The sequence below is a fragment of the Passer montanus genome, unplaced genomic scaffold (assembly GCF_014805655.1).
Source record: "Passer montanus isolate IOZ18808 unplaced genomic scaffold, ASM1480565v1 scaffold3, whole genome shotgun sequence".
NCBI classification, from domain to species: domain Eukaryota; kingdom Metazoa; phylum Chordata; class Aves; order Passeriformes; family Passeridae; genus Passer; species Passer montanus.
The window spans coordinates 21,067,255-21,084,067 of NW_024367707.1; the positions used below are offsets into that span (position 1 = coordinate 21,067,255).

Sequence of the window (16,813 nt, forward strand, 5' to 3'; positions counted from 1 at the left end):
CCCAAAGGCATCTTCACCTTAACTAGGCCGTTCCAACTTCAGACTCTTCAGACTCTTGCTACGTCTTATGAAGGTGCAGAAGTGAATCTGAAACTTGTATATCTGGAGGAAAAAAATTATAATCCTTTCACTACCCTAGAGCATTCGTTCTTCTGACAGCTTTCAATAAAGTCCTGACAGAATGTAAGTTCATAACTGGAAATGTGTTTAGCTTATGTCATGACCTACAGATAGTTCTGGAGGCTTCTGCAGATTTCACATCCATCTCCAGCTCCATCAGTTCAGCCTTCTACTTGTTTTCTTCCCAAAAATCTCAGTGCACTCTTAAAAAAAGTAAGGTGGTGATATGTCATTTAACATGTATAGGATTGACACTTCTACGTGATCCTCCAAAATTGCTCAGATGTCCAGTCTGAAAGGGTTAGAAACGTTTATTCCTATGCAGACTTGTCCAAGTAGATTTTGTACTATATTGCCATTTCCCATGAGTATGCCCCAGAGGATACTCTAGGCTTTGGGATCCCTTTTGGCTCCATTTGCTGAGGTATATCTTCAACTCCCCCCTTTCCAGGTGGAAAATCAGAATGCCGATCAACTTGTCCCTCTGTTGCTCTTTGGGCAAAATTTCTGCCCCTGCATCTCTGTTCAAAATGCAGTTGTTCATTACCAAGAATTCTTGGTCTCTGTGGACCAGCAGTTGGAAGAGAAAAGGAGCAGTTTCCTTGACACTAACTCTGATTTTCTGTGAAAGGTTTTCCACACAAACACAATGACCCATGTCCCCTCACTGCTGTCACTGCTGACTTGGAGCCCAGTGCTCTGACGCACCTCACTGATCAGGTACCAAGTGGCAAATGTCCTCCCTGTCAGAACCTTGCTCTGGAAAGGTTCTGGATGGTGGTGGTGCACCTGGGGCCACCTCAGTCTTGTCACTGTAGAGCCAGTGACTCCTGCACTGGAAACTTGCTCCGAGAGCAAAATCTGTGTGGAAGCCCCTCTTCAAAAAACACAGTTAATGTCAGGTAAGTTGCCTTTTTTCCCCCTCAGTCTCTAATTAGACATCCCAATTACGCAGTTTAATCTAATTAAAGTAATGATGCAATTATACAATAATTGATACATAATCGGCATGCAAAAACCTGTGTAAGTATTATTTAACCAAGAGAGTAAATTTTAGATGAACCTTTTCAGTCTCTTAAAAGTATATCATTTTAGCAACCAGCTAGAGGAAGGGATTTTGCCTACTCAAGCATATATAAATCCTTACAGCCACCAGTAAAATTCCTTTTACTTACTATTTATGGGCATTTAGCTCCCATTGACTTCAATGGGAGTTGTCTCTGAGCACCCACAGACAGAAGTAAAGCTTAGAGCCTCCAAAAGGCTCACCACAATTATCTCATCCAAAGATGGCAAAGTGCTATGAAGTCATTTCAGGAATGCCTAATACTGTATTGCCTGCTGCTAGAGATGATAAAAAAATAAAATAAATCTTATTGTAGATTGCAAGAGAAGACAGCTCTATGGTACCTGTACTGGTACATTCTCAATAAACCTTACCACTTAAGATAATTTTTTTTAATTAACTGCAAATTGCTTTCTCATTATCCAAAATAAATGTGCAAAATGTGCATATTACATATGCACTACACTTGCAAATGTATAAACTAAACCTTAGCTGTGTATCCACCTAAGGTCTGATGCACCAAAATGACAGTGTGGATGGGGATGCAGGAATCCTGGCTCTAATAGTATGAGGGAGAACCTGGTTTTCTTCACTCATTTTTCTGAAACAGATAAGCTGAGAAGCGTGTATTTCATTGTATGAGGATGTTAGCTCTATCTGCAATAGCCAAAGACCCATGTTCTGAAATGACATCAGAGACCTGGGGGCTTGTCTGATAAAAAATGGGATTTCTTCTCATCCTTGGATAATGCTTTCTTTAGCCTACTCCCCACCCCTTTCTGTTGTGCAGTGAACTGTGCACTCTATATGGCTTTTGCCCACCCGTGATGTGGCTGAATATCAGCAATATTTTACTCTCGTTTTGGGAAGCACTGTGGAATTAAGCATGTCTGCATTTATATAATACTCTATAAATAATCCAGCATGTCTGGATGTGTGAAGAAATGAGAATGGCCTGCCCTTTTCTTTGTCTCTATTGCATAACTCATGCTTTAAACTAGGTGTGTTGTATTGAGAGATGTTATAAAGTGAGATTATTCAAAATACCCAAGTATCTGTGTCAGTGGAACTATTTACAAGCAGGGAAATTTCAGAGGAAAATGTGAATGTTCCCTGACAAGCAGACACTTCAGCTTTTGTTGTTGTTGTCGTTTTTTGCACGATTTGCTGCTAAGGTTCTAGTTTTAAGTGTTATTACCCCTATGTGTGGAAGTATAATTTTCATTTGATCCATATTCTTTTTAATGCCAAAATTGCTGATAAAAGCTTTTAAAATTTGGTTTCAATTCTAATATGATGGGCTTACTGTCATTTTTTAATTGTCGGTATTCATATTGCTAGTATAAGTGTTTAATCCTTTTCATGATAGACACTGAAAATATGTTTTAGAAAAGACTACAAATGAACAATTGCTCATTTCTGGTGATATAAATTCAGTTCTACATATGGAGTCACTGTGAGGCTGCATATATGGCCCACAGTTTCCAAGCTTAAGACAAAGTCACAGGTGCTTAGGTGATGCTCTGGTCACTGGTAAGGGCCACATAGGGAGAATTTTTGTCTCCCAATGGGTTTTTTCCCCTGCACTTGGTGTTTTCAAACTGAATGTAAGAGGACAAACTTGACTAGGCAGTGTATACAGTAAGTTTCCAGTGCATACTGAGTCCTAGTTCTTTGACCTAAAGGATGCAGTTATTTCAAAGACATGGGGAAAGAAGCCTTTCTCATGCCTTTCTTAAGTGAAATGCTCTTGTTGATGGGTTACACAACATCAGGAGGTCCATCAGAAAAGATTACCCAGGGAAGTGGTTGAGTCACCATCCCTGGAGGTATTTAAGAGACGTGTAGATGTGGCACTTGGAGACCTGGTTTATTGGTGGACTTGGCAGTGCTGGATTAATAGTTGCACTGTTGCACTTCATGATCTCAGGGTATTATTTACTCAGAGGTCTTTTCCAACCTAAACAATTCTGTGATTTAGTAGCAGAGATCTGGAGATGGGAAGAAGGCAAGGTAAATGTAGCTAAAAGGTATGAAAAAATTCAGCAGGCATACTACTGCACAAAAAGTCCCAGAACTGTGGCATGTTTATATTCCATGGAAAAAGTCAGCATAAATGCCTAGACATAAATGCCCAGTTATTTCACAGCTCTGTTTACTCTATTGCTAACAGAAATCTCATCACTGTAGATTGCGAGCAACATCATTGTGCTAATTTTTCACCAGTCCTTATTTTTTTGGCAGCAAACTCATTTGTCGTAGGAACTTGAGTCTGAATTTGCCAACAGTCTGGTGATTCTAGTGGGCCAGGGGCTGCTGTCTTTGGTCAGGATACAATAACTACCAAAGTATAGCTGATCTCTTATGGCTGAGCATGATTTAAAGGAAAATCTTTGAAAGAAGTATAACTGCCCGAATTACTACCCTTTTATATGTTTTTAAATGAGAATGTAAAGGCCAAGGGCATTTTTTCCTATTTAATACTATTAAATCCATCATTAAATCTCTCACTGAACACTGGGAGAATTTAATGGTGCCCTCAAGTGCCGATGCTGATGCCTGACTCTGTTAATATTGTTGTATATACAGATACAATAAATAACACTTAGCTGAGGTAGTGTTAGCAACCTTATTGGATATATCAATACAAATAGCTACACTAATGAGATTAAGCATCAGAAACCAATGGCAATGTGAATTGAGGCACTGAAGCTAAAATATGGATAGGGATTCAACACATTGAACCTATCAATAAAACTGAACAGACTCTACTAAAAGCTTTACTGCTAGTTGGCATTAAAGGATTAATTTGAAAGTACAGTTTTTATCTTTTCTCATCTCACTTTATCACATCCTCTGTCTTGAAACTCCTCTCTTTCTGGTGCACAAATGTTATGAGCGCTTCTATTTGCTGAACAGTCTGCAAAACCCTTGGCAGGTCATGGTCCTTGGCCTTGCTGTAGCACAAGTTCCCTTTGGCTGATGTAATCCAGCACTAGAAATGTTCTGGGTTTGTACCACTCTGAACACGGAGTTGCACTAGCTGAGTCCCCTCTAGATTGCTGTTTCTTCTGTCCACATACATCCTTTGGATGTAGTTGCTTTGCCCATGCAAATTATTTTAAGCCACCTTAATTGCAGAAACCCCAAATGTTCATTATTCCAGTACTCTTTTACCAGTGCAGAGATCTCCAACTGGCTCCACTGCATTTTGAGGGTATTTCTAATTTATGGTTTTATTGCTAATGGAGAAGAAAGCTTTGTGTTGTGGTCTTTCTTCTGGTGGGCTTCTATGTATGCTAAAGATTAGAAAGATATATCCACTGCTTTATTTCACTAAGAAACTCTTTCAAAGTGAAAAAGAACTGACCTAAAGGACTAATTTTAATCAACAAGGGTGAAAACCTTGCTTGGGCAGAGAAGTCCCTGAAGGCTTAAGTGGATATTAATTGCTACATAGACATTATCTGAACCTTCTCATTTCAATGAATTGCAGTTTGATGCTTCTTATAAAGAGAAATCAAAAGAAATTAATGTTTGCTGCCATGAAACAACCTTTTGTGACCTTCAGTATTTTAAATTTCCAATTCTAAGGCAGTTATTTCTGATTCTCTGCACTCTAAAAAAATAGGTAACATAATTAAATAGTGGTAATATGTCCCGTTTCCTTTTTCTTTACATATTACTTTAATTTTTCCGCATGATTTCTATGAGATTGAAAAAAAAGAAAACATATACATCCTCATTTTTTAAATGTCAGCAAAGGAATGTTAATTATATTGTAAAGTGGATAACTAAATCATGTAGTTAAGAGCTCAAAAATAAACAAGCATTTGTAACCCTCTTATTTCCTTGCATACCTCTATCATAATGTAGCCTATAATTTCATAATCACCTACTGTTTGCTGGCAAACATATTGAGGAATTTTTTAGGGAGTCATAAAAACTTTTGCTAGCATCATTCTTCATATCATTCTAGCTGTAAAACCAAGCTGTCTCTGTGGTAAGAGTCTGGTACAGGGTACAGCACCAGCAGAGAATACCTAGAAATGGTGAGGCAGCGTGACATGCTGTCCCACAAGGTTTTCTGTGCCCCATACAGGGCCTTCAGCTGTTCAAGTTAAATAGTTAAAAACTGTTTCAAAGATCTGCTTATTTTGCTTTCCAATAATTTAATGTGATTTTAGAAAAATTAGTTAAATATAAATGTATTTCATTTTAGTTAAAATGACTTAAAATCATTGCCTTCTTCTAAATAGATGAAAATTTCTTATGCAGACAATGTCTACAATAATGCATAAGATACTGATGTTAATCTACCTTTTAATGAAATAAATGGTGTAATGGATGAAGCCAGAACATGTTTTCAGAGTTGAAGTCTGTGATTGTATTTTTTCATACCTTGTACTATTTTTTCCATCTGGAATCACAGATTGGCATTGTCACCCTCAGTGCCATTTATGTCAAGACAAGGGTTTTCTTAAGGGACTTTATGACTCAAGATTCTTTCAACCTTAGTTCCAATTTTATGAGTTGTAACTCATAATAATATTATGGTACTTACAGAGGTTATGGGGATGCTGGGATGCCTAGTTCAGGTTTGCAGACTACCTTGCAATTGAAAGCCAGTGCGTATAATAAGTACAAAATACTGTTTCAGGGCTTAAAACACGCAGAGCTTGAGACAATAATAGCTTTGAGGAACACACTTAATATAAGCACTAGACAAATGTAAATTGCACAGCTACAGAATGGTCCCCTTCACTGCTCCATGGCTGTGTTTGCAGCTAGAGAGAAGCACACACACAAAATGAGCTTTAACGAGAAATGCCAGATTGCCTAGGGGCATCTGAGGCAAACAAAGGGGCTCTGCCTGCCTCTGACAGCATCGCAAAGGCCACCCCATGTGTTGCAGGAAGAAACTGTAAGTGCTGTTTCGTGCCCATGGAATCTGGAAAATATGAAAGCTAAAATTTAAGGCATCAGCACTGGCTCCTGAGAACAGGATGGTGAGCAGAGCTCCCTGCTTGTGCACAATGCCCTAGCGAGGACTCCCAACACACCGTGCTGCTGGCAAGCCTAACATTTCTCTGCACAGCAACAAGGGACTGGCCTCCAGCCCTCTCCCCACTCTTCTAGAGGATGGTCCAGATCTTAGGTCCACTGATGTGCCCCATGCTATATTTCTGCAGGCCACAGCAAATGCCTCTGTTGTGTTTATCCCCACACTCAAATCCCCAAGGCTTATTGTGGTGCATCCAGAGCTTATGAAATCAAAAGCAGCAGGGGACAAGTATGGACTATAGGTTACTGATCTGTAAGAAAATGAGAAACTTCTGTTTCTGTGTTTTCTAAAACACAATGGGACATGCCTTTCTCACAGTCACTCCTTTTGTGGTCAGTATCTAACATTCATGTGTGAATGCAAATGGTTCACGTGTTTTCTTGACTTTCAAAGTATGTATTGACAACCATAAGTGCCGAGGATTTTGATGGACTGAAAAATAAACAAGAAAATACCACTTAGCTACATTTTAGGTGTGAGTCTGAATGGTTTATCTTATCACCCAGAATGGCTAGTGCTCTGACCTGTGTGGCAAGCCAGATAAATTCAGCCACTCTCCTCTGTCTTGAACCTATCATCTTGTATTTGGCTGAAGCATATAATTTGGAAAAACATCCCTTATCTTTTGACTTGTGGAGATGAAGATAGGCATTTCCATAGCACTGCATCCCTGCAGTGGACCACCAGCTCATGAGAAGCTGTTCTTTTTTTCCTACCTTCACCTTGCCATTTGGTTCTTCTAACCATTGGGTCATGATACAATGTATTGTGTATTGTAACCCTAATGATGTTAGTGATTTTCATTTTTTTCTTTTATTGTCGACTGGCAACAGTTTCCCCTGACTTTTTAAGTCATCTCTTTAGAGTCCTATTAAAAGTGTTGATGTTCTGTCTTTCCTGGGGACACTTGACAGCTAGCTCCAAATAGGTTTTCTAGAACTCATGTTACAGGGGCTTTTCCCCCAAGAAGATGCTTATACTAATCAAACACAGTGGCTCTTAGTGTAACAAAGCTGATTTCATCTGCAATCTTTTCTCTGTTCCTTTTTTTTTTCTTTCCCACTTCTTCAGAATTCCCAACATTTCTGAAGGAATGTGTTCAAGGAAACAAGCTATTACAGCATTGGCATAACCAGTTCTGTTGTGCTACCATATTCAAATGCACTGTGATGGATTGAGCTCTTTGGGCAAGAGGATGAGATGTGGGATGTTTGTTTTTAGTTTCCTGTCCCCTGATGACCCCTATCACCTTTCTGGGTCCAGTGTCCCAGTCTATGGTATTCTTAATTTCTGGACATGAACCTGTGTTCATCTCTGTACACCTCTGTACCATTAGCTGAACTAGTATGGCTTCAGACATCACATTGTGCCACTGCGCTACTTCTGGAATACAAACCAGCAAGATTTAACATCTTTCTGTCAATTCAGATCTAGGAGGCACATGATGTAACCTTGAGAACAGATGGCTGAATTCACATACACTGAAGCACACAGTGCTACACTGATTTCTTAATCTCATTCAGAATAAATGACTTGTATATGAACAGATTCCCCAAGTTGTCAGAGCATCGTAAACAAAATTGTCTGCTAATTGCAGTCAGCCACATCCATGCAAGGTTGTCCAGGAAGGATTTACAGGCTGCTTTGCCTTGCAGAACCTCTTTGTTTTATGGCAGGGAAGAGACAAGGAGAGGCTCCGCCTTGATGCTCAGCTCTTCAGTCCAAGGCTCCAGCCTGGTGTAATTTTCACCTGTAAATTGAACAGATTTAATTTAATTGCATTAAGAAACCACAAGTGCAAAACCTCTTGTAATTGTACTTTATAGAGCTACATTTGACAGTGTTTTAACTTCTAATACTTTAATTCTGACTTTTTTCTTTTTATGGATTTTTCTTACCCTCTCTATCATCTTCTCACACTGACCAAGTTTGTTGTAGTAGCACAGAACAGAAGTTTCCTTGCTTCTTGTTATGGTTGGCAGCCTTCACAGGTATGTCAGCCAAAAGGCATTCTGGTAGCACTTTAACCCAGAGTACAAGGTACATTTACTTCATGTAGTGTCTGCCCATAAGTTGTGCACAGAGCACACAGGCGTCACTGTGTTACCCCTAAGTTCATGGAGGTTGACATGCTCAATCAGTTGGCTGAACAAGCTGAGCTAAAAATACCAATTCATACCCACTGGTGAATCTCCACTGTGGATGCACAAAAGAGCCCTTTGAGCGAGGCCCCAGGCTTCCAGGAGCCAAGTAAGTCTTTATGGTACCCCCAGTCCTCTTAAAATGGCTTTAAGGGTATGGAATTGGAATTAAGAACAAATGAGACCAAACCAATGATCTTTTATTTCGTCTTCTGACCAGGGAGTGATCCAGGACCACTAAAGTACCTATCACAAAGCTTCCAGCCTCCCACAGCATAAGAGAATGGAAAAATTTGTTTAAAAAAATAGGGTTTTTTTTCCCCCACAAAATTTGCTTCAGTGACCTCCCTGCATTTAGCAGTGTATTTTTGTCTGAATTAAAGGAGTGTTTATATTAGAACATTGCATGCATTTGTGGAAAAGATATTTCAGTATTGATAAATATTTACTGTGATGGTATTTCTGTCTTCTCCAAACCACAGATGTTTTCCTTACTAAATGTGTCTGCTTTTCAGCTTTGAGCATTTTTTTTCTCTGCTTTTTTATCTGTGTTAATGCAATTATCCATCAAAACGAGAATAAGACCCTGACCAGTGTCCTGCTATTTTTTTTTCAATATCCTTTGTTTTAACTTCTTTAAATGTTTCCAGAGCAATTCTGAGGCCACTACCATTGCCTAAGAATTAACATGCTTGTTACGGTCTCTGAAAATGTCAGCTATGTGCACTTTTTCATTATTATCTGAAATCATGCAGAGATCTGGACCTTGAAGTATCCTAGGTCTTTTCCTTTCCTCTTTTTCCTCCCCCCACTCCCAAGAGGCAGCTATTCATCTTCATTAGCCACTTCTGTTAGCTTGCTGCCAACTGAGACTAGAAAACTAGCTGCATCAGTCTTGCATGGCAATTCAGGAATTAGAATCCATAGTCCTTGGGTGCAGGAGGTTAATGCACTAATAAAGATTGTACCTTGATTAACCACATCATCTCAGCTTGCCCAAGCAAGGTTGGTTTTCAGACAGTTTGTTGTATCACATGGCTCAATGCATTCATCTAGAAACATAGCTTCTTAGCTAGCAAGAGATATTCATCTTTGTGACTACAGGAGACATTTTACCTTTTGTTTTGTTTCAGTGAAGAATATTTTTTTAAAAATAAGGAAATTGTCTAAATACTGTTCTGTGATTTACCTGTAAATAAACACCTTCTTTTCCTAGTAAGGGAGAGGTGGGAGGTTTGTCCTAAACTCTGATATGAGAGAGTATGACACGGGTTATAATCTAATTAACTTGTTTTTAGAATGAAACCACATTTCTTTTAGGTATCTATAACTTCCTCTAGACTTACAGACTCATTTATTCCCCCCCAAAATGAATAAAAATTTGCAAGCCTCTATGTTAAAGAATTATAATCATACAAATGAAGGACCTAAATAAGTCAGTTTGATAAGTAAGCAGCTGTAGCCTTCTTTTACATTTATCTGTCCTAGATTGCTGAACCTTGACTAAGTGTTGAGGTTATTTTCAGGATGGTTCCACTAAAGCAGAGATAACATATTCCAAACAGAAACTTATTGCACTGGCATTTCTGATTTGCTGTAGGGTGAATTGATCCACAGATCACGTTGCAAATGCTGATGATTTGGAATGGTTTAGTTCTGTAGATACCAAATATCTGGAGATTTAATGCTGAGCACATTCTTTAGTGCTGCAGTGTGCAAAATCTCTTACCTTCCTCCTTTTCGTGGGCCAAATTTCTCTTTTTTCCTTTCCTTCTTCCCAACTCATGGGCATGAGCGTGCGCACACACACACACACACACACACACACACACACACACACACATTCCCAAGTCCTGTTACTATCAAGCAGTTTCTGCTGATGACCATCTGTGCACATCTGAAGAACCAAGCACAGCAAAAATTACACAGTAACAAGCTACACAATTACCTTTATTTCTCTGTATAGAACAAAAAAAAAATATTCCTTGACAAGCACTTGCCCCTGAATTGTCGTGTATCTTTGGACATTATATCAATGAAGCCTAATGAAAGGAATTCATATTACAGAAAGCAACAGAGCATTTGGAGAGTCTTGGGACTGGTGCCAAAGGGGAAATGTGGTAGAATGTGTTTGCAGCAGATTGCTGTGAAAAAAGTGACTCCCTGAAATCATTTTAGCAGGAGTAGGAGAGACAGAAGAACTGCTGACTGAGGTTCAGTGCTGAACTGGCACCCAGCTCAGTGTCCTTACTGCAATTTCAGCACCATGATAGGGAGCCCACCATAGTTCCCTTAGTTCATCCTTCAGTTAGGGGGTGAAACCATGTGTGCTGTTTATTCCAAGTTTGGAAAACATTTTGCATCATACATGGCAAATATTAATTATAAATTAAAACCTACCCAAATGAGTGGAGAGAACGTAAATGAAAAAGGAAACAACAGAAACTGGAAAATTACAAGGTATTTTGTCAGGTGGTGATGGCTCTGAATAGCATGTTATCAAAAGGATAATGACCAATAAGAGATGCTCAAATGGAAAGCAGAAAATTATCAGTTGCTCAAAGGAAACTATGGGGCTGATGAGGAAGTAGAAAAAGAGTTCTAATTATGGATAAGTGACATCATAAAGAAAAAAGATGAAACAGTTTTATCTTTCTATTTTATAGGCACATATTGGAGGTTTGGGTTAGAAAAGTTGCAGCAATGACAGATACTACAGGAACCAATTTTGTAAAAAGAAAATTGGCTTTTCACATGATAGAAACCTTACCGCAGTGAAATACTGTCAGCTTCAACACAGTCTCCAAAAGTTTCATTGTCTGACTCTTTGCTTTGGATATTTGACACTAAAATCATAGCCATGTTGTCAGCTAGTGGCAAGGTAGCTTCATTGAATTGAAAGGGATATTTGCCAACTGACAGCAGTTAAAAAGGGAGACTCGTGTTTAAAAAAAAAAAAAAAAATATAATATTGTGAAGACAGAAGAGTAACTAGATTAGAGGTTCTCAGACTGTGTCTTGTGATCACTTGCTAAAGGGTCTTGGAAAGTTCTGCATTAGTTTTACATGGCCTTGACTCCCAGCTGAATAAATATATTTAATGCTTCCCTAAAATCTGCATTTCAGTGTAGGCAGCTACAAAGACAGATCCTCTCCAGTTCCCCTGAGCTAACCAGCAAGAGTATTTGCAAAGGAAAATTGTGTCTCACAAATCTCCTATAATTCCTGTGACATGTCAGTAGAGCAGTGGATGAAGTTGAGTCAGCTAAAATAATTTTCAAAAGGTGTTTGACAGGGGCCTTTATGAGGTGCCACAAATATTTCTTAAATTGTCATGTGTAGAGAGACAAAATATTATGAATCAAAAATCAGCTAGGTGAGCACAAGCAGAGAGGAGGATTAAACAGTTGGTTTTCTTAATGATCCAGTGATAAGTTCTGGTTTTGGCACTGAGTGAACAGCAAGATTATGCATGTGGTAAGACTTTAAATGTAGATGATACCCATCTCCCTGCTTGTTATTAATTATGATTTTTCTGAATCAGTTCAACCATTCCCGGTATCATGTGCCACACAGCAAGACTGATGACACTAGATAAATAGCATTGCATTAAATCTAGAGTGAATACTATTATTTACCTCTGCATGGTACTTTTCCTGAAAAATTATCAACAAGCTAGGGTTAAAAGCTCCAAACAAAACACTGCCAAGCAGTCATTAATCCCCAAGAAATGTCTGGTTACTTAATTGTTGCTGCAGAAACTGAAGTTGGAGCAAGGATATGCAATACTGTAGATTTCTTTATTTGTAGGTTTTCCCTTCAGTGAGAGGAAAAGCCAAGTTGGCATGTTGAGTAAGATTAACTAGGCTTGGACCTTTATAGCTTATAAAACTTGGACATTTATGTATGACTGCTGAAAACTGATTTACTACAGGCAGAGACGAGTAGAGTTGCAGGGTTGTAGAGTTTCAGTATGCATGTGAATGAGACGTGCCATCACCACCAGCACCACAAAGATGCCACTGCAAAACAACATTGCTGCAACTCTCACAAGGAAAAATGTGCATTTAAAAAAAGGAAAAGAGAGGGTCTCTGAGCTGCTCCTTGGACTTGTGCATCCGGTTGCAGGAGGAGGAGGGCAGTCATTGTCATCTCAAAAAAGCTGTCCTCCATTTGGGCAGAACATATCATTATGCATATATATTTCTAAGCAGCCTGGTCAGGGCTACCTTTTTTGATCTAAAAGTCTTTGTTTTCCCCACTTCTGGACCCCAAATGTCTTCTCAGTACTTTATTTAGTTGACAGTGTTCAGGCTTTAGGATTAAGTTAATCAGGTTTGAAGAAGACTATAAATTGGTTTTAAATTGGACCATTATCTTGTTGTGGCTGGAAGATTTTCTGGTGCCAGGTGTTTCTGATTTATTTTTTGTTTGATTTCTGCTAAAAAAAGTCCCTGCTTTTTTTCTCTTTCTAATTTCAAAAACCTTTTGTGGCAATCAATGTTCTAACACCAATTTGAAGGTGCTAAGGCTCTTAAATACATTTAAATTTTCATCAGTCCTTTTCAAACAGTTTTCAGTCCGGCAGGTGCTTTATGGCAGTACTGCCAATCCCAGACTCCAAAGACAGGGCATTTTCCTGAGAAGAGAAGATGCGCTTGAAAGTTCACTTTACAATAAAAGTCGAGTCCTTTCTGTTTAGTTAGTTAAATTGTTGCCATTTAGGCTTGAATTTTCAGACATTTCACACCATGTACCAAAAAAAAATCTCAGTATAATCATATGTCCCTACTATGTTTTGAATCTGTCTCAAATATCTTCAGATAGTCTAAAATCCTGAGACTTGGCATACTTGTACATGTTCTGGATTTGTTTCTGCTTGATCTTGCAAAGTGTTGACGTTTTCTGGACACCTAAATACTTTCTCCTGATTTTTGAGGCTCTGTTCTTGGCAGCCAGAAGGAGACTCTGCACATAGTTTAATGTTTCTATTTTCAAGAAAACATACTACATTTAAATCTCCTCAGTGCTGACAGCCTGTTGTCTGGGACATTTTTCATGGTGGCTTTCTGATTTTTTTCCTAATTTTATTTAATTTTATAATTTTCTGAATTTCAAAGGGTAGAGATAAATAAAAAATATATCACAACTCAGTGTATTATTCTAGTAAATTCACATTCAGATATTCATGATAATATCAATTATTAACCCTGGCAGATATCAGTAGTCTTACTAAATCTTTGTGTCAGAAAGGGTTACATCAAATTTAAATTATGTAGAAAGCTTTATTATATACCACAACTGAAAGAAAAAAAGAAGAGAAACTAGTTGGGGGGAAAAAAATTACCATTAAGGCTATTTTTCATTGAAGGGTGGATGAGAAATAATGTTGGAGAAAAGAAGAAATGAAAGATTTTGACATGTCAAAAAAAAAGGTCACCCTTATTTTTAATCAACCCTCTGGTCCTTTCCCTGGATGAAGGCATCATTGTCAGACTCGGGCAGGCAAGGTGGGAGGAAGGAGCTCTGCTGCTGTAACAGATTGGTTAGTGCTGGCACAGAGCAGACTCCTCAGGAAATGTCTCCCTGGAGGTGACAGTGGGGTCACCAGTTGTGTAACCTGGAAGAGCTGCTTCTTGAGCAAATGGCAATCACAAGCACTGAATAGAATATTTCACAAGTAGGATAACTTTTTAGGTCAAAGCCACCAGATGTTCCCAGTCTGGCTGCCCCCATTCTTCAATTGACAGAGATAACATAAAGCATTGCCCTCTGGAAGAAAGGGACACTTGGTCATTTCCATGTGTTCTTTTGGGCTCAGCACCTCAGCTTGTAGGGAAAACACTGTGGTTTTAGCAGTGGAAACACAGGGTTTTAGCAGTGGAAACCTCTAGTCTATGTACGCAACATCACATTTCTCACAAAATAAATGGTCCTCTGAGGGAAAAGCAAGAAAAGCAGGTATGAAGGTGGTACTTTTTTAGATAACAGACTTAGGGTTAAATATCCACATTGCAAATCTACTTTTTGTCAATTTATAGTCATACACCTTTACTGTTGGAATATTCCTTATTACATAATTCCTTAATCTTTTGCAAACAGTAGCACATGTGCCAGATACTTGAGGCAAACAGCAATCTGATTGACTATGTTTTTTGCTGCCTGAGTTTTAAGAAGTTACTGTATATTAAAAATTGCTATATACTGTTATTGCTGGCACTTATCAGATAAGGAAGTCATAAGATGAATGATCTGCCTCAAAGAAGTGAAAAGCAAAGCAATTCTGATACTGAAACTGCAAACCAGATGATGCTCTGATTAGAGGCATGCACATAGATTACAGAAGTATAATAAATCATACAACTTTTTAGCCTCAAATAAAATAAAAGAATGCAATTTTTATTAGGAAATAAACTGTTTATCAAGAATGCTTTAAAGGTGACATTTATTGCTAATAAACGCTGTTGAAAGGGCTGGTCCTTTCATTGGCAGAACAGCCAGAGACTTTCCACTATGTAAAAAATGCAGCAGCTCAGTCCATGCCAGGTCAGGAAGCAGTTCTGTCAGCACTAATGAGGAATGGGCAAGAGACTCACATACGCTTTTTTTCAAACAAGAACATTTCTCTTTAAAAAGGAATGAGTCATGGAAATATAACTCCAGTATTATTTTGGGAGGTTGTGGGTCTCTGCATGGTTCCTTGGAATATCACTGAGAAACAATTCCACAGTCAGTTAATGGTAGCAAAACCCAGCAAAGCACCTGCCAGGCAGACTCTTGGTAGCGTCAGCAATCCTCCTGCTTAAGGCAGGATCTTATTGGCTCTTCAGTTCTTCTGACATACAAGCCAGCTTTCAGGGTTGTCATGCTTGGCACTATTTCTCATATTAATTCTCTTAAGTTACTGTGTACCAAATACTGTGGCTATTGGTGCTGAACATGTCAAAGAAAAATGTCCATCCCTTAAGATCCTGTACTAGAGAGGAACAAACTTCTTGTCTGAAGTGTTTCATTTATCTCTCCCCAAAAGCTGCCTTGCTTTGGAGACCAACTCATTCAGACTTGAATAATAACAGTATTGTGTGCCTATTTGCTACCAGAAGCTGTGTAAAGGATGACTACATAAAAGTCAAGTCAAGCTACATCTGTCTCTTAGGTGTGGAAAAATGTCCCTCAAGACAAAACAGGGAGGAGAAAAACGTGGAGTGCAGCACCCCTCATTTGGGGCTTGCCACATGTCTGTGTCCTGCAAGGCACAAACACATTGGAGTTAGGAACTTATTCAACTCCTTTACAATGATAAAGGCAAATTTAGGAATTAACTGTTAACAAGTGGTAAGCATTTACCATTCTGACCTTGCCTGTGAAATCTGTCTTGTGATCAGTCCACAGTGTGTACCCCATTACTTGGTTATGAACTGAAATTTCTATTCCCATCTACAAAAAAATGCACTTGTGTTAATCTCACCAGCCTGAATGCATTCTGTGATTAAAAGGTATTTGCAGATTGTCAGAAAAATCAAATTTTTTGCATTCAAGATGAATTATCTATTCAGGAAAATGAGACAATGCTTAGGAACTGCTCTCAGGAGTCTGTAAAAATCATTGTAGCTCATGTTTTGTCTAGATTATAAGAAAACTGGGCATTTCCTAGAGGCTGCAGTAACTTAAATATTCCACTGCCCAGGTACTCTTGCTACTGATATGCTATCATTGTCTCTTTTCTACTGACTTTCTAAATGCAGTTTGCTGAACAATATTGTTTTTCAGGAGATGACCCATTCATGGCCTCCGCCACTGTCAGCTATTCACACCCCAGGAAAGGCAGAACAAAGCAAGTTTCCCTTCCCAAACAAGGTAAGGCATTCAGCATCATGTAGAAACATTCCTCCTGCACCTCACAATATGTCCTACACAAGCCCTAAGTGACTTAGGTCTCTGGGCTGGGGTTGATGTCCTGGTGATGATTTTCTTTGTGTGTGTGCCTGTATTTTCCTGTATTTTCCCTTCTTACAGCCTCAGCAGGGCTACACAGTCTGCATCTCTTGGCAGCAGAATTGAAGGTGGTGTGGGGGTCACAGGTGCCTCATGGCAAGGCAAAACCACAGATGTCTCTGGTGGGATGTCCAGATGGGGTGGCTTCTGCTGAGGCTCCTGACTGATACCTTAGGGCACAGACAGCAGTGGAAAGTCAGGGAGCTCCTCCTTGCGTCCAGTGCTCTTGCATCATTTGGCTTCACCAGCTGAGGTTTTGGTTGAAACCTTGGAGGTCTGAGGAGGCCTTCACTAGTGCACTGGCCTCTAGCTGGGCCTGAGGACTGGCCATACATCTTCTGCCACCAGCCTGGCTTCAAAGGGGCAGCTTTGCCAGAGAGGCAGTCAGCCCAGTGCCGTGATGCCCAGAGGGGACACAGAAGTATT

At 39.2% G+C, this 16,813-nt stretch overlaps 1 protein-coding gene across 4 annotated transcripts in view; it reads left to right on the top strand.

Annotated features, from left to right (window-relative positions):
- AFF3 (AF4/FMR2 family member 3) overlaps positions 1–16,813 on the top strand; it is a 323,532-nt gene that overhangs the window by 171,505 nt on the left and 135,214 nt on the right. For all 4 annotated transcript variants that reach the window (XM_039714376.1, XM_039714378.1, XM_039714377.1 and 1 more), the window contains exon 5: positions 16,163–16,249. In XM_039714376.1, the coding sequence (XP_039570310.1) occupies positions 16,163–16,249 (87 nt within the window). The remainder of the gene's footprint in view (positions 1–16,162; positions 16,250–16,813) is intronic.